At 40.5% G+C, this 23,333-nt stretch overlaps 1 protein-coding gene across 1 annotated transcript in view; it reads right to left on the bottom strand.

Annotated features, from left to right (window-relative positions):
• LOC109953843 (disheveled-associated activator of morphogenesis 1-like) overlaps window positions 1-19,222 on the bottom strand; it is a 32,190-nt gene extending 12,968 nt beyond the window's left edge. The window contains exons 1-10 of the mRNA XM_020589297.1: window positions 18,819-19,222; window positions 8,471-8,764; window positions 5,693-5,782; window positions 2,288-2,359; window positions 2,093-2,187; window positions 1,276-1,609; window positions 1,043-1,153; window positions 817-920; window positions 303-369; window positions 87-204 (exon numbers count right to left, since the gene is read on the bottom strand). Coding sequence (XP_020444953.1) covers window positions 87-204; window positions 303-369; window positions 817-920; window positions 1,043-1,153; window positions 1,276-1,609; window positions 2,093-2,187; window positions 2,288-2,359; window positions 5,693-5,782; window positions 8,471-8,659 — 1,180 coding nt within the window. The 5' untranslated portion in view covers window positions 8,660-8,764; window positions 18,819-19,222. The remainder of the gene's footprint in view (window positions 1-86; window positions 205-302; window positions 370-816; window positions 921-1,042; window positions 1,154-1,275; window positions 1,610-2,092; window positions 2,188-2,287; window positions 2,360-5,692; window positions 5,783-8,470; window positions 8,765-18,818) is intronic.
• Window positions 19,223-23,333: the final 4,111 nt, after the last annotated feature.

Here is a 23,333-nt window from a genome sequence, read left to right as displayed (position 1 = left end):
GTATTTCTGTGTGATGTCAACAGTATTTGTTCAGACGTGTTTCCTAGTTTTCAGCCCAGTAATAAATAATTTAATGAAACACTTACGTGGCATGAGGAGACAGTGATGCAGGACAGACATAAAGTGCGGGTATGCATCAGTGTGGTTCATCTTCTTGCGGATGAGATCAAAAACTTGGGTGGCACTTTTGGTGTCTATATGTACCTGGTGAAGGAGTAAAATAACAGCTCCATCAATACCTACTGCAAAATATAATACGAACAGTCACAATAATGCACAAGGGCGATTCTTCTTTTCCTTACCGACTCAAAACGTTTTGACAAAGCCAGTTCATCCTCATTCCGCAGCATTTCAAAATAGTCTAAATGCCTGAGGGTCAGAGAGAAAGACTGGATCAGAAAGCAACCTGCAGATGTGATGCTTCATATACTTATAGTTCAACTCTGAAAGATCTTTTTAGAGGGTGACGATGATTTACAGAGTGAAAATCCTTTCTAGGACAGTGTGGTGTTTCTTTTCTCCCAGTCTGTTGTCATTCATATGAAATGTAATGAAAAGTAGAAAGATTCTAATACCTGAGATGTTGTTTAGAAGGTATGATTTTTTTTTTTTTTATTCCTGACAGTAAGGTTTTACGGATTTGTAAGTTAGGTTTTTGAACATCTCAAGCTCTGTGCAATAATTCAAGATGTCTCCTCTGCATTTATTCATTTAGCTCCTGTTCAACAAATGTTTAGTGACACCACACTGGAGCAGCTGAATTCTACAAGAGAAATTAGGTTTGAGTCTGAGGCGTATTTTTGGGCTACATCTCACCTGTCTAATGTGGAATTTTCATGAGAACGCAGCTTATCGATCACAGGTTGGATCCCCAGCATAAGAAACTCGTATCGTAGGTGGATACGAAATTCCAAACTTGCCTATATTAGAAAAAACATTTAACAGCAAAAAAGAGGATAAGAGTCTCTTGATTCAGTAGCCAAAGGACATGATGACCTGATGTGAATGGAAGCATAAAAACTGTCTAAGGTATAAAATTCACCTCTCCAGCGCCTTGACTCAGCACAGCATTAATAAAGGACATGATGGCTGTTTTCAGGTTGACCTCATCTCTGTATCGTCCTGTGCTCCGGTCCAGATCGTTTATAAGTGTCTGAGGGATGACAGATCATTAACTGGTGTTAAATATCTTCAAGCAATGTCCTTTTCAAATTAATTGATCTATCTGCAAAAGAGTAAAATCCACCACGGTGCACCTGGCTTGCTCGTACCTACCTGAAAGCGTGTCCTCTCACAGGCAAAGCGCTGGTAGTGCAGCATGGCCTCCAGGATTTTTTTGTGTCCACCAGGCACCAGACAGACAGCACCCATGATCTCCAGCACTGCAACCTTGGTCTTGATGTTCTCCGTGGCCAAGCTCTGAGCAATGATGTTGATGCTCTCGGAGTGAGAGAGGACATGGGCGCGGCCCTGCGAATTGTTCATCAGAGCTTTGATGCAGCCGATCAGTGATGTGTGGATCTGTGACTCTGTGGTCTCATAGTCCATGCTTTTCAGGAAGTTCAGGATACACGTAAGGCCATCCAGATCAATGAAGCGAGTCACAAACCTGAGAGGAGAGCAGGGCAAAATCATGCTTCTGTGAAAACTAGTTTTAACATGAAATGAAATATAAATCTAATGCACAAATGTCCTGCAGAAAAGTTCTAATAACAGGTCAAAAAATGTGTATATACTGTATCTGTATGTTTACTTGTGTTCTCAATTTCCTTTGCTCAGACTGTAAATGAATCGTCTTCAGTAACATTCACCTTTAAAGTGTACTGAAGCTCATGGTTCTAAAATGGAAATGAAATGTTTCTCAGTCTCCTTTAATGTACATCCCCATCAGTGAAAAATCTTTAACCAACACTGCAGTGACTTTTACAGTTGTTCAGTTTTTAAAAGGCATCGTTTACATACAGTTGTGAGGATGTAAAAAGTGACAAACAAGGTGAGAGAGGTCAAATGGAATTAGATGCAGTGATTTTTGACATTAAAGAAGAGAGAGAGCGGTGTGTGGAGAGAGGAGGATGTTTTCACATTGGTCCACCTCATAGGTTGGGTCCTCAGAGCAGTCTTCAGGCTCTCTATGGTTTTATTCCTCTCTTCCTCATCTTCTTTCTCCAGAGCGAGGAGCGTCTTTCTCTGTTTATCAAAGCATTAAACAAAAGAAACATCTGAGTAACAATTCAAAGTCAAAATAATAACAAATTTCTTAATAAACAAACTTCATGTTATTACTTACAGCTGCCATTGAATTGAGCTGATCGATGTAGTATTCTGGCCAACTAGTAGCACTTTTGTTTTCTTCTTGTTCCTGAAACACAGTGAACGACAGTATGAGTGATCCTGTGCAGTTTTTAAGCAGCGTCATACAATGAACAGGGAAGAAATACAATGAGATAAGTTGATATAAAAACATGTAGGTGGGTTATGAATATTAACTGTGACTTGGTTGTATTTAAGAATGTGGCCTTGAAGGAAAGTCACATAAGGGATAAGTTGTTATTTGGTTTACATCACATTTGAATAGATCAAAGTTTTTCAGATCAGTGGCTTTGAAAGACGTGAATCATACAAACACCGATAAATGCACAACAAACAGAAGGTCTGGGGGACAAATAGCAAAAAGCCAAAAATGGAGTAAGAGCTCAAAGTAGGGCAACACAGATATCCAGCCCATTTCATCCTCCAGTGCTTTACTGAGTTTCAAGATGTGGTGAAAAGTGTCAAAAAGAGCATAGCTGCTTGAGAGGACCTTGAGATTTAGCAAATGAGTGACAAAACCACAGATTATGGACAGGGCCTGATTTATGGAAGGGTATGTTTATATCACATGTGAAAAAGATAACTGCAGGGTATTTCTTTGATGATTAAATTTTTTAATTCAAGGGAAACACTGAGAAGAAAATGACCTGACCGTGAATTTGGCTTATACATAAAAGACTCCCCTTTCATTTTAACGTTTGCTCCATTAAGCACAAGTGAGCTGTGACCATTAGAAACTAATTGGGCATGAGTTAATAAAGCAGGCCGCAGAGGCATGGCTGCTCTGGCAGAAACTGCGGGTCTTGGCAGGTCTGCAGGAATCGTGCAGTGACAGGGAGGCCTGATCCTGCTGTTCCTGCGACCAGTGCCAGCTTGACCAGGCGGGTGCTGGAAGGAGTTCAGTCCATTAGTGGGGCAGACACAGAGATGGGACCACTTCCTTTTACATCTTTGAAGAGTTTGTCTTTCAGCTCAGAAGTCAGCAGTCTTCAAACACTGACAGTTTATTTAGGGTTATGATAAGAGAGAAATGTGGGGAGTGTATTTTGAGATATTTATTTGTCCCAAATTTGGAAAAGTAATGATGAAAGACATTAGGAAAGAGGAAGCAATCTCAGTTTTTAGGAGTAATGGGACACAGTGCTTGAAAGAGAAGCTGAGTTACAGCTCTGTCCTCATAGAAGTTTTTTTTTGATGAAATTTGAAACCTAACCTAAGATTAATCTGCTTTTTGGCAGATGACACAACCTAGAGGAGAGTCAACAAGAAGCAGGAAGAAGATTGATTCTCTGCGGCGTGATTTTATCCGTTCAAGTGTCTGGCCAAACCAAACAACTGAAGCTTTGACTGACTTATCTACTCAGCCCAGCCCACTTCTGAAGCATTTAATTGCCAAGAAATGACTGGTGAAAAAGAGCATCCTCGTCACTCAAGAGCTCGGAGTGCCCTAACAATGACCCCACCTTCCTCCCCACCCTCCCACCTTATCGTCCCCACTGACTCAAATACAAAAGCTGCACCTGTGGAAGTGAAGCCTTCCTGTTTGCCTTGGACTACCAACTGCTTCCTTTGCCTCTTTTCTCTAAACACACCCTTCCTCTCTGAGCTCAGATGGTGAGTTTGTATCTGTCTGGGCTGGTGCCAGATACAGCTGTCGAGTCAGCAATATTAATGCATTTCTGTCTCTCTTCCCACCCCCCCTTCTGCATGTTGATACTGCACATAAAAATCAGATTTAGTTACTGTAAACCGTTCTTTATCTTTACAACAAAATTAAAACATTCCTGCATGTTCATTTGAAGCAGAGATCAGAAGCAGAGCAACGTTTTGGGTTTTATTATGGGCCCCAGGACTATTCCTAATGAGGGCACTAACTGGGACACAGCAGAAACAGGAGCATGCATGTGCTGTTTCCACTTGCAGTTCTTTTCATTACTTGCCTTTGTGCAGCCGAAGTAAGCCATACATGCATCGATACTTACACAATTTAAAGTGAGTGGTCCTTTTTTATAATTGTTTATGAAGTGGTTTCTCAGGCCTCTGAGCATATTCATCAACTCAAGCACTGAAAATGCTATTTCACTTTCGGCATAAACACACAATACTGCCTAACACATAAATACTCAGAAGTATGTTTATACACGTCCTTGATGAAAGTTACATAACACAATCAACGCCATGCTTACCTCTGCACATTAAATAAGCTCCAGCCTGTAGGAGGTTAGCTTAGCTTAGCATAACTACTAGGCACAAGGGGAAACAGGGAGCCTGCCTCTGCACCTTTAAAAACTTACTAATTAACCCATTATATTTTATTAGTTTTAACCACATAAAAACTCTAGTATCTCATTTTGAAATGTGGATTTACAAAGGATATGTGTGATGAGTTGCATCCCTTATGCCTTCCTGCAGCTGTGTTTTCTGAGGATTTGTACTGTACACTGGAATATTAACTATCCATCCATCCATCAGGCTAAATCCCAATACTCCTCACCTCCAATTTGTTGCCGGATGTAGGAAAAGATAGATAAATCTGCATCTGCCCTTTCTGCATATTAGGGGGCAGGATATCCTACACATTTATTTGTATGGCCTTGAAAAACACCACTGCAAAACTGTGGGGCCACATTCAGTGGTAGCTGGGAAACTCAACTCCAGTTTATCTGAACTAGAACAGGCATTTGTGTTTTCCTCCATGCAGAGGATGAAATCATACATAGGGAAAAAAGGGACAGCTGACCGTCCTTTTATCAGAGAAAGAAGACAGAATGAAATAAGACCCTGTCACAGAGTGGTAGAGTATGTTATGGTTACACGAGCACTTTGATGGGGCAGGTGTATTATCTGAAAGGAGAAACCACATCATTAAAATATATCAAACAATGAGACAAAATACAACTATCCCTAACCCTTTGGTATCACAAGAAACAAGATACTACTTTTGAATTCTTCAGCCCAACAGGCTGGATTTAGCCTCCGTCTTACTCCCTCTGCACATCGCTATTTTTATATCCACCTTGTATAACATCTCCTCAGGTTGACTGAGATATTCAGGAAACAAAGACTGTGAAGTTTATACTGTCATAAGCATGATGATGGTTTTATCTTGTGAGCTGTAATAATACTGTACCTCATCAAAAATAAAAATCTGCATTCCACAGATATAGCGTGCAGCCAACTCATGCTAGGGCCTGTTGTAAGCAGAGAGACATGGTGACGCAAGGCTTTGTGGTCTGTGTTTTAGAAAACACAGCTTCAGGTATCAACAAATCAAGGGAGGAGATTATAAACTTGGCACATACAGTATTATTCAGCAACAGCAGCCAGTCAGCAGTGAGCTTGTGAGGCTGATGTGATATAATACACTGTGAGAGTCATTTACCTTCTTTTTGCTGCAGTAGATTTGCCATTTCTTCTCTGCAGGCAGGGCGAACATGGCTTCCCTGTGTTTCTCTGTGAGGTCAAGCTCATCCTGTGTAACAGAAAGAAATGCAGACATTTTTTTAAATAGTTGGGAAGAGGAATAATTAATGATGCTTTCATAATCCTTTACAGATTGCACACAATATTACCTGCTGCCTAAAAACAGAGGACCATTCTCAAAACATACTTGACAGTACAGACAAGCCGCAGCAGCTATCAGTAAAAATCAATCTTGTATTTCCCCGAAACAAAAGCATGTGCCATTTCACCAGGTGCTCTCATCGTAAATTCAATATGACTCTGAATCAAATAATGTCTTGCAGGCTTTAGATGTGTGAGTAATGGGTTTAAAAATAAGGCAGGGTCTGCCTGCTAGGCACGTAGAAACAAACATCTGGAGACAGCATGCGTCATGACGTATGACACATAATTCACAGAGGCACACAAAGGGTGCTGTTAGGGAAGTATATGACTAAATGCCAGACAGAAGTTGGACAACTGAAAGTTTTTATGTGATTTTTACTGGTTAGGAGTATAAAACAAACTAGAATTTAGGATATTTTGTCAAAAACACAAAAAACGAATCTCATACATTTTTGGAGAAGATTTCTGACGGGAGATGCAGCACAGTTGTACCATTTGATGACATGGACAACAAAGATTTAAGGACAGACTCTTTTTTTAAAATTATACTTTATTAATATCTGTGTGGAAATTTCTTAGTGTCTTGCCCAAGGACACTTCGACATGTGGACTGGGGAGACCAGGAAGCAAACCACCACCCTTCCAACTGAGAGATGACCACTCTACCTTCTGAGACACAGAATGAGAGTTTTCTGAACTTTTACACATTTGTGTTTTGGTCCACATTCTGGTCCAGTCTTAAGACAAGTGCAGCTAAATGAGTTTCATGTGAAGGATGATAAAAATTATGAGAAAGCTTTTAAGCAATTTGGCTCAAGGAGAGAAACAGAAGATAATGGGAACAAGTCTAAACACAGGTTTATTCTTCTTTGTGGCTATTTATAAAACTATTGGGGATTAAAGTTAATATGGTTTAGCCAATAGACTGGTTGCTAAATGTTTTATAGAACTACTCATCATGGGAGTATTCTTTGCTAAAGTTATCAAGTCCTGTGGATCAATATGTGCCATGATCAGATGTCCTAAAGTGGTTGTGTAGACTGCTGACTATGGAACTTGTGTTTTATTGATTCTTTAGATCGTATAGAGCAGCTACTCTAAGTGTTTTAAGTTGCAACAAATTTGTTGTTAATGTTCTGTTTGACTCTGTTCTCTGAATAGGAAAAATAAAACCCTTCACCTTGATGTTAAAGTTTTTGAAAAACTGTTCAAATTAGTCTTAAGTTCAAATGTTGGCTTTAATTGATCATCACAGAGCAGATTGCCACAGCAAGTTAGTCTTGTTTGTCAGCAACCCCATTCCCATTATACACGCACACACACTGTGGCTCATACTGGGTTAAAAGATAAGCACGTGGCTGTTTTCTTTTGCCAAACAGCGACTGAAAGCCTCCTTGTCGTCACACTCAACTTACTCAATTATGTCTGTATAAAGGGCGGTAGACAAAAACAAGCAATTAGCAAATAGAGGAGACTGAGACATTAAGAGTTCCCTGAATGAGGTCTATTGATGTGCAAAAATGTCAGGCTTAGACTACTGTGGCAACCATGGGAGAGAAAAATGGGGCCAGGAGAGAGAAGAGAGTACAACAAATTAGAAGTGACAATAAGACAGAGAAAGAACAGCAGCTTGGGCCTGTTACTCACAAGACAGTGTAAACTGGGAGAAAGTGACAGTTCATTTGTGAATGTGAATCTACAAACAGTCTAAGCAATGAGGCAAGATTATATTTAAAAGATATCTTCAGATTTTAATACAAAGGTGTTATGCTAGATGATTTTAGTGTTTCCTCCTTCATCTGTCCATACTGTATGGCAGGTTGCTTTTTAGATGTCATGTGGAATTGTTCCTGGATTATTATATGAACTCAGCAAACAGAAACCCAGTTCAACAAAGTTTTCTTATCGAATAAGCCTGATGTTTTTCTATATGTTCCAGTTGTCATAAAGTCCATAATCCCAACAATGTGACAGTCTGTCACTCTCAGTCACAGGACCAACTAAACCACTGATTTTTAAACAGTGAACAAATATATTTCTTTTTTTTTTAAGGCTACATAGTTTCCTATAACAGCTGGGCACACTACCCAAACAGCTGTAAATAGTGCATTTGTTGGGAACTATTTACAAGCATGGATTAATACACGTTTGGTCAGTAGTTACAGTAGTGGGATGGTGTATGTGGGATGAACTAAAAAAAAAACTAGAGGCCATGTTTATGGTAACAGAAATGTGATCCAGTGCAACAGTGTGTATAATTTACACATATTAATTGGTATTTTGCACAATAACTGAGCTCTGTGGCACAGATGAATAAGGTATATCAGGCAATATGTCTTAGTAGAATCAAGTCATTGTTGACTAAATAAATAAAAAAATAAAATTAATTCATTCATTAAATAAATAAATTAACTTTGGTCTGTTCAAGCTACTTGCTGACATTAAGAAAAAATAATCAGCAGATTTGTCCTCAAGTTAAAAGATATTTGTTGAAACCTGAACGGAACAGCTCTGATTCACTCTTTGATTACTCATGTCTGGATTTTCTGGGGAAAAAAAAAAAGAAAGGAAAAAAAAAAGCTGAATGTCTTACCACCAACTCGGAGAACATGCCATCCAGCTCATCGTATCCTGGTATCGGCAGTGCCGGCTCCATGGCCTGCAGGGCAAAGTCCTCCCGAAGCCTGTAGGTGATCTCTGGGTGATCACTGCTGTTAAAACAGCAGAAGACGAAGGAGAGGCCACCGCGGCCACCGCCGCCACCACGTTTCCGAGGAGCCATGGCTGTCCAATGTGTCCGGCTGGTCGGGTAGAGAAGGGTGGGAGGCTCCTTCAGGGCCTCTTTACAGCCTCCTCCACCTCAGAGTTTGGCCTCCGTCAGAGAGTACTGTGGACACAGTGAAGGGACACAATGACTTGTCAAAACAAACACAAATCAGGTCTAACAGAGAGGAGTGAAGCCTTCACCCAGTTTGTGATTTTGAAAATATGAAATCATACTTTGTTCTCTTATTAGCAACCTGTAGTGTTTGCATACTTACAATCTGAACTTTTGCCCAAGTACTGGCTAATGATACAGGATTATAATTTTCGGAGGGAAAGCACTGTTAGGACTAGCACTGAAAGATTTAATTAAATAGTTTACACAATAGTGACCTGTCAGAGAGTGATGTCTGAAATGGAGACTGCAATTTTCCAGGATTAGTGTATTCAGACCTTTTCATCTCCCCTTCCCTCCTATTCAGCATCTGCTTTCCCCTAAAGACCTGAGTAATGGTTAGAAGGGTGTGTTTACAATGACCGTGGTGGGAGGTGTGTGAGGCTTTCTGTTGCTTTGCAGGCTGTTTTAGTCACTGTGGGTAAAGAGCATAAACAAAACTGTAAACCTAAGACGAGTCGTTATGTGAGTGTTGCTCAAATGACAGGTGAGGCTTACAACATTTGAGTCCATGTCAAACTCCATTATCCTAATAATCAACCGTGACCAGATTTTAGATTTAGTAGATTACACATTTGGCTGGGATCTCCAGCTGAAATTTTGCCAGTAATAAAGGAAATGTGTGCAGTCCTGTTGGACTATTGCTGCATCAGCCTTGCCTCCAAATTACACAAAAATACATGGAGATCAGCTGTCTTAAATGAACAGCATTCTTGAGAAGGGCTGAGCACATTACTGATAGCTCTCCTGCCAGGTGAGGATCTAATCAGCTGGTCACTGTCACCATACATGCAGATTTCCCAGTGTTTAAAGGTATTTTGGGGTTGTTTTTAGCCATGCTTGTGGTTGCACTCTTGGGATGGCAATGTCGGCATGGCAGTCAGTCCACCATTTTGGTTCAACAACTATTACATAGATTGGTGCAGGCAGAGGGTGAATTGTATTGAGTCTTAATTTGTTGCTAAAGCAAAAATCTGATCATTTGCACCAACTCCCAGTGTAACACATGACAGCTGCAGTCTTTGCTCTCAAACCTTGTGGCTCAACTCCAAGCAGGAATAATGGAAAAGGGCACAATAAGTGCACAAGACTTCCCCGCTGTCTGGCAAATAAAGACATGGTGTCCAGATATCCATGAGGACACGGTGGTCAGCATGACACAAAAACAGCTCTACAGTCTCCGGCCCTGCTGGGGCCAACAGTGTGGTGCCAAGTATCATAAACCACAGAGGCTCTGCTGACCTGCAAGAATTTCTGGGCATCTTCCGGGCCTTCTTTCCTTGTTGCCCACCAGCCTGCGGAACACAGCCACATTCACTTGACCTTTCCTAGTGACTTTCTATAAATCAGAGGCTTTACACAGACAGAATGCATCATATGCAGTGTGATGCATTTCTAAATTTAACTTCAGTTCATGATCCTCATTGTAGATTGCAGATCACTAAACACAGTGGACCGAGGCCAACAGACGACTGCTAAAGCTGTCTTTTCTAAAAAAGGAAAGCGAGAACAGATCCTATGGTAACTTTTCCTAAGTAGAGTCAAAATATAAAAAGTTAATTTTGTGGTTTATCTAAATAAAGCCTGATGCGATCACTGCCCCTTTTTAGTCACTTTTTTGGTTCATATGTATTTCCTCTATCCAACAGCTGTACTTTAGAAATGTCTGTTTTCATTTTCACCCACTTCAGTGATATGCACCCTTTAATAAGTAGACACTAGCAAAAACAAAAGAAGCAAATCCCAAATGGGAATACGTTAGAGCACAAAGATAAGATACTGTTTTAAACTGTAATGATGAACTGCTGTAATAACCATTTAATTAGACACACTATGCAAGCCCAAATGCCACTTCTGCCTCTCGGTGGCCAACAAACTAGTAATAACTGAACAAAGTGTGAAACTAAACTAACAATACGCAAAATTAGTATTGCTAAAATAATTGCTCTTCTCTAAATAAAGATGGCAAATGCTCTAAAATATACAGTGTCCACTGAATGAAATAGCTTAGCGGTGTATTACATAAACAAGGTGCCTCAGGCCATACGGCCCCACGTGGGATAAAGTACACAGCAGCTCACTCTACAGTGTATTTATTTTGACACATCCTCGACTTTTCCAAATAGACTACCAAAGGCCTCAGCAGCAGCTGCACAGCTTCAATGCTCACCATCTATTCTAGCATTAAGAGAAGAAGCAATTCAAAGCCCACTTTGACCATATTAGTCCACAATACTGGCCATCTTTTCCATTAGCTAAAGCAAGCTGTAAACTGTGTATAAACGTGTGAGCCAGACAGTGTTGGTCACCATCCAGCTACAGGAACCTGTGCCACAGCTCAGCCATGAGGGGAGGGTGCACAGAGGCAAAGCACAAGGCCAAAGAGACAGGGAAAGTCAGAGGTTTGAACATGCAAGCTGTATCAGTGCTATAACTGTTAATCTGTTAGACCTGAAAGCTCTGACATTAGCCCCCGGAGGTTATCTGTCATACGGTCAAGGTTCCCAACATAACAGAGGCCTGTTAGAACAGGAGGACATTCCTCTCATATCCAGATGAGCCTCGCGACCCTGAACAACACCCATGCAATAATACCCTTGACTGCCACCTGCTCCGAGAGAGCACAGTTCATGCATGTACAACTTAAACTGTCAAACTAACCCTTAGCTGTCCAAGCAGTAAAATTTAACAAAACTAATGTGACTTTCCAGGAATTTTCTTCACAGTAGGGAAACTTGAAATGCCAACAGTCTGAAGTTGATGACAATGCTCAGTAACAGCTGCACTTTGCATAATATCAAGTAGCTTGTTGTTTATAGCAACAAAAATTGTCTGTTGGACTGTTGAAGAGAAACATCATGACTTATGTGGGCTGCTTTTCTTTTGTACTCTTTCATTCATACACATACAATAATCAAACCTGCCCACCCAGATTCACACAAACACTTCTCTCTTTGTCTGTAGAGGATTTCTATCCTTGGATAGCCTTGTTTTTTCTTGACCATGTGGTTTGGTGGATAACCTGGCAGGAGTTCAGACTGTAAAAAAAATCCCACTGTTTGTAAAGTGAGTGTGAGCCCGTGCATAGTGCCTGCCCTGAGACTTCCCCATTAAAATCTGCAGATCTGTCACCTCTGGAAGAGAAAAGGCAGAAGTTAGGAAGAGCATCTTTACCTAAGCACAGGGAGATGCTCCCATTACTAAGCAAAGGCAAATAGGAATGAAGAGCAGAGAACAAATATTCAAAGAGGAGCCGACACTTTCCATCCAGCTGTCTGTTTCTAGCTTTGCCGAGGCCTTTTTTCTTTTTCCTTTGTTCTGATTTTGTTCTGTTGTCTGTTCTGGTTACTAATTTCTTCTAGTGCCTCTACTGTTACCAAAGACTTTAATTATTTGCTTAATGTCATAGTGGAAATGCAATCTGACTGTTGCTCCTTGGATCACTGGTCTAGGCCAATGGTGCCCTTCCATTCCACAACACACTTATAAGGTACATAACCTTAATATACCAAAAAGTGACGGTCACATCATTCTTATGGTATAAAACTGTTAAGTTTTGATATCCAAAGACATGTATACAAAGGGCAAGTTGATTTACTGAATGCTACTAAACTTGAATACATTTACAAAAGTGTTAAATCAAACCGCTTTAAACAAACAAACAAAAAATCAACTTCTACCTATACTATTTTCACATAAATGTCCATATTCTTTTAGTAATTATGTAGGCCATCGTAAAATAATTGCTATTTGTGTACAACTTTTAAATGTAGGTCAACTTCAAGCTGATGGCAATAACCCGACTCGTGTCCGACTTGGAGCAGGAATACAACCTTGGAGGGAGAACACAGTGGACAGTACAGTATTGATAACAGGTGTGTGAAATACTTTCTTCTACACTAGCTGGCATATCTCAGCAGTTTCTGACTGAGATGTACTTCTAATTTTTAAAATCTAATGTTACTAATGGCTGCCTGTATCGCCACATTTTTTTACCTGAGCAAAGACGCTCTACAATCAAAGGAAATAAGGGAAATAAGAGAATGTGACTGATTATCAAGACAGTAATGACATCCAACACAAGACCCTAATATTAGGCAAAACAAGAGTTTAATCTTCTTTTCTGATTTAGGATTTGGGATGAATCAGACTTGCAATTTGATGATCATCTTGTTGCAGTATTTTCCATGCACAACAACTCAACATTATAGAAATGGCCATTTCATACTGTTCCACCACATTGTTTTACATTCTCACACAATGTAAAAAATGTATTTAAGCAGCACAAACAAGCACCTATGAATGTTAAATTGATACTGTAGGTACAGTACCTGTTTTTGGAAAGTGTATTATCTGCAGCATGCTACACTCATTTTCAACACACAGCACACACATCACTTGGTAATTTATTTGGGATCAGTTTGGACAGTTGCAAACAAAAGGCTCAGGAGTCACACAGTGAACGCTACTGGTAGCCATTTCATCACAACAACAGCCTGAGCCATGAGAAAATCAATCAGCAGCCCAGTATTTGGACACTAAGAGCTTGCTTAACATGTGAGCCTCTAAACTATTTTGACTCAAGAGCAGTATTAGTTCACCACCACAAAATGTTTAACAATCACAAGTAATAAATCAATCTACATTTCTCAATGCAGCTTTAGCACGTGCACCGATAAACTTTGTCCTAGGAAAGAAAAACTTTTTTTTGGACAGAGTGAACACTGATAACTACCAAATGACAGTGATCTGGTCTACTGGAAACACATATTAATCCCCAAACCTGGGAGTTCTCTGGGCACCATTTTCATGTTAAACATGGTGTCACATTGTTTTCTCTACTGCTGTCCAAAACAGCTGCATACTATACATTGCACTCATACTGGCAATTACTTAACGATGCCCTAAACACACAGGCATAAACACACGTCAGAAAGTAACTGGGCCAGAAATGTTGACTGGCAGGTTGAGAGATTAAAATGCAATCACTTCTCAGCAGCTACCAGTCAAAGAACAGAGAGCCATCAAACCTGTCCTTAATGTGAGAACAGCAGTGTTGCACTGGCAGACCTGTTTGGCTCATGTGCATTCATTACAGGACTATGTGTCAAGATATAACATAGGCGTTGTCTCTGGAGCATTAATGTCACATGGCTGAGGGAGTATTACTGAAGTGGTTCTCAGATTACAGGGCTAACATATGGATACACAGAGAGAGTGCAGAGAAAGGGATAACAGCACAGAAACAGACAAAGAAAGCAGCTTCTACCAGCAGACACATTTCACACTTGGTCCATATGACTGTGGATTGAAAATTTTCAGATCTTGTAGGACTTAAAAGTAGTGGCAGCGGACTAGAATAAAATTTGTTTGGGCTGTTATGCTCATTAGCGCCTATGCTGGAATCTAGTGTTATTCTTTTGGTGTGACTGTTTTTCTGGTTTTTATGATGATGATGTAGTCTGTGTGTACATGGATATACGTATCTATTATGCTTTGAACAAGGCTGCAAAAATTACAACTGTAATTTTCAATGTAAAATTTAATGGTAAACAGCAAGGTTAATACTACTGTGCACTGTTATCAGCACACACTGGCTACGGTATCTGTTGGGGCTAAAAACAGGGAGCTCCATTAGCCATGTCACGCAGAGGTAATCTAATTGTTTTCCATATCCTTCCTTGTTACACAGACTCATTGTCTTCACACGGTTCATCTGGAAATAGTACAGTGGTCATTAGTCTGTGAACTACAGATTAGTTCATGTAACTATAACCATGCCTGTTTTTAACAGTCAAAGTTAAATGTGGCCAAATATGATCAATGAACAGGAATAGAAGAAACATAAAGGCTATGATCAGTGCAAGCTGATTAACCTACTGTGTTTGTTCTTCATGCTATGACTGAATGTTCCATCTGCTGATTCTGTGATAATCTGAACTGACAGTTTGGTCTATGAAGCCACAGCATTATTTCATGAACAAAGGGCTGTACAAACCCAGTGCTGATAGACAGATATGTCAGATTGGTGTGTTGCTTTGTGATACCTTATGGCTTTTTACATGTCCACTTAATGGCAAGTTCACTGCATGTTTGGCGAGCTGTGTATTAGAGAAGCAAATTTGCTGACACTTACTTATCTTACCTCTGATCCTTAGACATGCTTCCTGATATTTCTGACCAAATCTGCAATCCCCAAAATCTATTTCTGTGGAGAGTTCATGATCATAATTAGAAATTAGGCAAGAGGATATTTTTTCAAAGAGATAAAGATACAGCTGGATGTAATCTAGAACATGAACTTTTACATGCCTTAAAAAAATAAGGGATATTTCTTTTGAATTCTTACGCAAATGAATAGTCTAACAATGGAAAGCGAAAAAATGTACATTTAGGATTGGGGAGTGTGTGGCTGAAATGTAGGGAGGACAGAGATTAAAAAGCAGGTTAAAAGACTGCTGCTCTTTCCACAGGCAAGGTTGTCAAACTTGTTCTGCAGATAGACTCTCCAACCCCCCACTCTTAACATGTTAGCATTCTTCTTCAGGTCAGCCCCACAAGTGGAGGTTGGACTTGGGGCAGGGAAGGAAACAACTCCAACACACGACAATATCCTTGCCAGGGTTTCAGCGTACTTGTCTAGGGTTTGGTTTACTGGCTATGTTCCAAAACAAGACTAAATTAATAAGCTCAGTTAAAAATAGCACATAAAATATGAGTAGTCCATAGCAAGCCTTTCCATAATTATGAAGAATATGAACAAAATGGTCATGTTTAACATGGAAGCTGAAATTTGAAAGAACTTTTCTATTTCAAAACTGTTACGGTTTAGTCCCCCTCACCAGGAGGGTGAGGGAGAACTGAGGTTGGACTCAAGAGTGCTGACCCAGGTGCTAGTAAAAAAAAAAACAGGTGGTTTATTGGTGGGATTACAAAAAGGAACAGAGTCGAGGAACACATACAACCAGGGCTGAGCAAATACGGCTGAGGAGAACAGGACGACCAGGGGAGTAGACAGGCTAACGGCAAAAAAACAGGAGAGTGGGAAGAACAGGACAGACTGGGGAATAGACAAACTACCCAGGAGGTTTGGCGAACGAAAAAGGAAATCCACAGCACAGGAACTGTCAGCGTGGACATCTAGAGACGTGTAACACAAAAACAGGTAAGCAACATACAAAATGAGATCCACAGCACAGGAACTGTCAGCGTGGAAAACAATATAACATCTAGCTAACCTAATGGAAAAAACATAAAGAGATCCACAGCACAGGAACTGTCAGTGTGGACGTCTAGAGACGAATAACACAAAACATATAACCTACGTACAAACTGAAATCCACAGCACAGGAACTGTCAGCGTGGAAGTCAAACGACGTGCCGCATACCACGAATATAGGTCAGTTACGGGGTATGCAAATTAGGTATGTTAGTTAATGCTCCGGCGATGACGGAGCGTCTGCCAGAGGTATAAATAAGAAAGAAGGTAATCATCGGGATGCACCCCAGCTGTGCGCACTGACAAACGAGTCGCTAATTATTGAAAGCAACGTAGCTGAGGTGCAGATCCCGCAGGATCGAGAGAGCAGAGGAGAGAAAGGCGGAAGAGAGGCAGGTCGCGCCGAGCGGACCTGACAAAAACAGTAGCTTAACTTTTATGGTCTGTTTTTCTCACATATGTACAGTATATAATTCTGATTTCTATTCACTATGTTGTTTTTTTTTTGGGGAGTCGTCCCTGGTAGGATAGTGGTTAAGTCTCAGCGCTCTTCCAGCTGTGGCCCAGGTTTGAGTCAGGGTTGCGTCAGGAAGGGCATCTGGTGTAAATCACGTAACAAATGTCAACATGCGAGTCGTCAGTGTGACGATTCACTGTGGCGAGCCCTAAACGGGAAAAGCCAAAAGTGTCTTTCTTATTCACTATGTTTTTGGTGCTCCTACATATAAAGCTCCTAATAACTGTACTGTATGCTAGAGTATTAAGATATGTAATTTCATTATGGAAAAAAAAAAAGAAATTTTACCTGATAGTCAGACAATTGTAGATGCATCTACTGATTCACAACCAGGAAAGCCTACTTCAGTTATCTGAAGAAGAAAATCCAACTAAGTGTTTGTATTTGCACTCAATACAGACTCAACTAGAGTTCCCACACCGGGGTGCTTGAACTTCTGCATTTGCCAAGAATTATGTGGAAACACTGTAGAATAGCTCTGGTGATAAAAAAATACAATTAACCTTAAAACTTTAAAAAAGAAGAAGAATCCAAATATGCAACACCTGAACACCAAGTATTATGATTCAAAGTGTGTGAAGAAGTAGTTGAAACAGTTTGCTAACAGCAATAGATAAATAGTTGAAATACAGTAGTAAAATAATACAAGAACATCAGCTTTTACAACTTTTATAAACATCTAATTTAACATAAATTCAACTGAACACATTTGAAACATGACTTTAATGAAGGGGTGCTTTAGCTCATCTGTATGTCTACTTTTACTGCACCATTAATGATTCACATAACAGAAACCTTAAGCAAAATAAAACCAGAATAAACCTTTGGTGAGTTCAGATATAAACTCTGGACTTATAAAGCACTAATAGCGGCTATCAAGGCTTTCCCTGCCCCCCGTGTGGCAGAAGGAGCAGTAAATGATTTTTTGTACACCACAGCTGGGCACTGCCGCGTATTAGTGACAAATGCATTTCTAAGCTGTAAAAGAGACAATCTCTGAGATCATCAATAATGGGGTGTGGAGAGTATTATAATCTCTTCTCGGGTACCCTGAGCTGCAGACAGTCCTTCTTCAGTTGCTATGGTAACCAGAGCGGTGGGTGACCAGTGCAAGCTGGGTGGGTGGGTGCGTACGTGATTTAATGTAAGTCCCTTCCACCGCACATTGCCCTCCTTTTTAATCTGCTCTGGATGTTTATAGGAGAGAAAATAGGATTGTCTCTGTAATTCAGTGGCCAAAAACAAATAACAAAACCATTAAGGATTACAGGGTAAACTCTAGCTCAGAGGTACCATAAAATCCTGCAGAACTACAAAGAGTAGCTGCCAGAGCTTTGAAATACATCAGTCTGTGTGGTATTTTACATGTGATGTAGAGTTTAGATGGCCTCTGAAGAGAAGCTGAGGAAATGAGAATGGAACCTGAGAAAGATGGGCAGTGAAAGGAAATGAGGGAGGAGAATGAGCAGACCCCTCAAGGTGACTTTCCTTTTCATTGACCTGATTATCTGCACTCCTCCCCCATCATGGAAAAAAGTATGCCCTCTTCCCTAACACTCCTCTGACACTGATAACAGGCTGTGTTTGCCAAACCACAGAGAGAAGCTGGTGGGAGGTAGCAGCCTGTAGCCTGTTTCTGTGTGAGTACATATTGCTAGCACCACCTCACCCTATCTCCAGACCATCCTTGTCATCATGGGGCATTCCCCACATAAAGTGGGCAACTGTCTCACCGCAAAATCAGCCCCGGGGCAGGGTCTGGACGGCCTGTCATCCTCCCCTCCCCCAGTTATATTGGCAACACCGCTTTCCATACCAGCACCCCGTAATTAAGACAGACATGACAATCACCTACATCTTGGTGAGGTGAATGCAGTGTGTATCCTGCGAAGTGATAAAGCAAACCAGCAACCCCAAATTCCGCTCAAGCATGCACACGGTGACTGATATGATGGCACAATCAACGCACATACACACACACACACGCACACGCACACACACACACACACACACACACACACACATTCCATTCAGCAGATAGCCGGCTTCAGCTCCTGCACTCCTTTTCCTTACACACACCTGATACACAAACACCGCACACACACACACACACACGCACACACACACACACACACACACACACACACACACACACACACACACACACATTCCATTCAGCAGATAGCCGGCTTCAGCTCCTGCACTCCTTTTCCTTACACACACCTGATAAGAGGACAGAATAGGAAGATTCAGTGAGCTCGTCTTACCCTATCCAGGATTGCGCGTGCTTCTGTTGTGTTCTGAGCATTCCCTTTATATCTTCAACTCACTGCAGTATCCAGCTTTCTGCACGATCGCCAAAAAACACGATGCTTGTACACAGCACGCAGCAGAGCATTTCCTCTGCAAGGTATGCAAGCGAGGCAGGTTCAAAGTCGTCAGCACAGGGTTGGAGCAGCTAACGGGCTGAATCTCAAATGCTGTCAAAATCATCAGAAATCTTTTAAACAGAAGCCATTTTTCTCCGATGGCAGAAAGAGGTTCCCTCAGCATACAGCATGAACTGCTGCTGTCTGAGATCTTGCAAACAGCCAGCTGGCCGGTGAAAACTACTTCTAGGCGTATCCACTCCCACCCTGACCTCCTTCTCTCTGCCTTTCTCTGCAGAATGCTGTGGGGGCAGAGGGGACAGGCACAGATGTTACTAGCTCCAGGCCACACCCCTTTTCAACACTCCCAGCCCTAATACGATGCAGCCGAGCCATGGCCACCGCCCAGCTCCCCCCTCCCCCCTCCAATACACTGGATTTGAACTACTTATGGTTTGTTTAGAGAGAGCTGCAGGAAGAAAACAAAGCTAAGGTGTAAAACACGTGTGGTACAAGAAATGGACAGGAAGCAAGTGAAAGTGTGACAAGGATACTGAGGAAATGAAGTAATATGTGAAACATAAAAGGTATAAAAACTACATCCTAAACTTAAATACCTTCAGCCAACGCAATGTACAACACTGCACAGAAATCATCCTGACAATTTGGCAATGATGACATAACTGACAAAAGACCCAGAGGATTTCAAGCTAAACAGTGCCAGACACTCCCACATGAATTACATTACTCCAGCATCTCAGCTAATTATTGGCCCCCAACACCCAGCATCTATAAACCTTCCTATGCTGCAACATAGTGACATGAAAATGTGTAATTATGATGCCTAAGGAATTTGGCTTTCTATACATGATGCTCATCAAATTTGTATCTCACTTGAAGTATTAAAATAATTTGGCCTTGATGATGAAATTTCACATAAAAAAACTGGTAATAAAAAATATAAGAACTAATTTAGTGAGATTAGATCAGGTCCTCTTTTTCATGAGGAAGTCACAAAAGGTTACCTTTACAGAAACCCCTATTATACTGTGTATTATATACGTATATTATACTACTGACAATAGACTTTCTCTTGTTCCCTTTCTCTTATGTTTTGTTGTGAAACTCCAATGCACAGCAAAACCTGCAGATTTCATCTCAGCATTTACAGTATGTGCATTGTTTTACATACCGTGTATATTCTTTCAAACATTAACATTCTACTTGTCACAGGAAACTTCTCTAAATAATAAATATTTTATGCGTCTCAGTGAAAGTACTTAACATCTACTCAGTAATTTAATAGCGTACAGACCCAAAACAAAGACAATAAAATGTTATTGAAACAAATGAACAATTAATCTAAAAAAAAGAAGTGGTAATAATGCTATTTCATTCAGACAGTGATCAGGACACTGATACAGTTCTGTGAAAATTATAAAAGCTTTAAAATTACATACAGTTCAACACAACATGTAAAACTACCTATGCTGCAGTACTGTTGAGACTATATGAGAGGGGTGTTGGTTCAACATCATACTAATTGCTGTTGACTCTATCCCTGTTCATACCGGAAGTGAGGACATCAGACATGTTCTCATAAGAGAACAGAAGTCATCTATCTGATTCTGGCCCTGCAGGTTTTCCATGCAGGTGTTGACAGAATAAGTGTCATCTATCAGTCACTCACTTCTTGTTCTTCAAAAGAGACTCAAGCATTACCAGCGGGTATCACAGTAACAATAAGTCAGCGTTTCTGTTGTATATTTGGGTATTCGATACCGTTTCGTTCAGGTAGCGTGATCAGAGAGTATGGCAGAAACACAGTAGAGTATAACTGAGACTGTAACTGACACTGGATTTACAGGACTCCACAAGAAAATTCTAGACTCAGACACATCTCTGCCAAAAGACTGTCACAAATCAAACCTAAAATTCTAACTTTTCCCCTAACAGCTCGGGTCACAGTATTTAGTACTAGAAATGTTGCCTCTCTTCATCGTGTGAAAATCAAGCTGCACAAATGGCTACTTTCCTTAAAGCTACTCAACCTAATTTCTTTTCAGCCACTAGAGGGTCTAATGTGTCTCAAAACAAACTGACACCATAAACTGCTCCAGAGCCCTTAAGATAAAAGAGCTGCGACACTGAATGTTCAAAAATGGCAGCGGGTCACAGGACTCATGTAGCTTCAAATAGTTCCAAACAGCTGATTCAGATCCATTGTTTTCTGTAGGGAACAACAGGATTTATCAGCAAAGTTGTACAGCCCTGCACGCTAATTCTATGCTCTGTTGTTTTTGATAGCTAATTTAGCTAGGTAGCTTTGCACCTAATTTATTATTATTTTTATTTCAAATATTAAAATGACACTATTTGAGAGAGACAGTCGAAAGGTGACAGTTAAATAAAATGTGTTTTGACACATCGTTAACTTAAAATGTCACAAATGTATTTATTGCTACTGATTTCAACTCTTACTTTGACAGATAGCAGCCAAGTCTTGGTAACTCTATGGCACTGCTCCTAATGTTTGGAATGATTCGACATTCCCATGATCTACCATAACTGGAAAAAAAAGGTCCTTATAGAGTAAATGGCGATGTCGTCACTTTCCACCCTAACCCACACCGATGTGCTCCTAACTGCTCTTTGCCCCCTCCCATCACATCCAGTTTCCTAGCAACAATGTAAACTAAGAATCCCTGTTTGCGACTAACTGGAGAAAGCTAGCATTAGTTGACTAAACACTAAATTTGGCAGTTCAGTAGAATGCTGTGGTTACTGTACATCAAAGCACTAATGTTACATAAAGGTCAAATTACTCCTAAATGAAAATCAGGTTAAATCAATACAGAGGTAAAATCATGAGCATGCTACGTTTCTAATGTTACAAAAACAAACACATTAGCTTTAACTAATGCACTGCACATTAGCTGCACTGTGGCTTTATCCAAGGAACTGAGCTTATGTGAAATAGTTTATCTCTACTGGACTGGTATTACAGACATCAGTAACAAGCCCCGCCAGTGCAGTCATGTGTGGATAACAGTGGAAGTTGTACAGTCCTGGGTAGCTGCCACTGAAAGAATGTTATGCAGCTGGAATAACAGACAGGTCCTGTTCCCATGGAGGGATTCTGTTCTGTGGGACAGCCTGAACCGTTATGTTGACCTCAAGGCTACCAGGTACATACAGTAGAAAAAGTACTGAGGATGGATGCTGTGTTGAAGGGCTTAAAATAAGATGTTTTGTGTGATGTTTTGGGAGCAGCAGGTTCTCAGGAACTGATAATGATCACGGTCTCTCTTCTGTTAGAAGTCTGGTTCCTGTATCTCTAACATGTGTACTGTAATGTGATGAAGAAAAAGTCAAGAAAGTCAGCCTGCTCCACAAGCTAAAGCCAGACAACTTTGTGAAAAATATATTTCTAACACATCTTTGCACCAATTTAAGATGTTTGTAAGGTATGAGGACTTTGTCAGTGGGTGTTTGGGAGGAGGAAACTCTGCAGTATAGGCTTTACCTACAGTATCTTCAATTTTTCAAGCCCAGTTAAAAACTGTTCATTTCAAGAAAATCAAATTTCAATTACACAAGTACATCACAACCTCTGAAATTTCAGCACCTGGTAGGATTGTGTTTCACATTTGACAGCAAGAAGTAGTAAAGTACAACAAATACCATTACAGAAACTGAAGCCCAAAAAGGGTGTTTGTGTGAACCTTTTCCCTCTTTACCAAACCTTTCTGTTAATTATTAATATAAGGGCAGACCAAACTTTACTCTTTTCCTTCAGGTTTTGATAAAGACAGTGTAGAAGAGATGTATCCACAAAGGTCTGACGTGAAGCATGTCAGTGTGATGACTGTGTGAAAATAAACAGAAACTTTCTGCTGCACACTAATGATAAGCATATTCTCAGATAAATCATGACTCACAGCTCCTAAATAAAAACACGTTTTGTACACTGTTGCTAAGGAAATGTGTAAAGATCGAACACTATATCACGGCTCATATCAAGTGGTGGATGGCAACAGTGTTTCACCATACATATGTTTCATTCAGGGTGGGGCTATATCTAAAAATTCCACCCATGTAGCCCTTCCCTTGTAGGAGACCCTAACGTTCCCAAATTAAATATCAGGATTACTAGGCTCTACCCACCTTCTGGAAAGCTTGTAATTACCCCCCGGAACAGAAAGGCCCATCCCAGCAGGGGCACACAACTTTCTGCATTCAAAGAGCTCTAGAATGCAGAACATAAGGAAGTCAAAGTAAGGATACAACACTTTATAGTTTAGATGTTGACATTAATAAAAAAAAAAAAAAAAAGACTAGCAGTTGTGAAGGAAAAGGACAAATTAAAAATGGTGTTTTAAGGTACACGCAGGAGATAAGAGTGCTGTGCTG

The sequence above is a fragment of the Monopterus albus genome, unplaced genomic scaffold (genome assembly GCF_001952655.1).
Source record: "Monopterus albus unplaced genomic scaffold, M_albus_1.0 scaffold9.1, whole genome shotgun sequence".
Lineage (NCBI taxonomy): Eukaryota > Metazoa > Chordata > Actinopteri > Synbranchiformes > Synbranchidae > Monopterus > Monopterus albus.
Note: the sequence above shows the minus strand (reverse complement) of the source record. Positions and strands in the feature narration are given on the sequence as shown.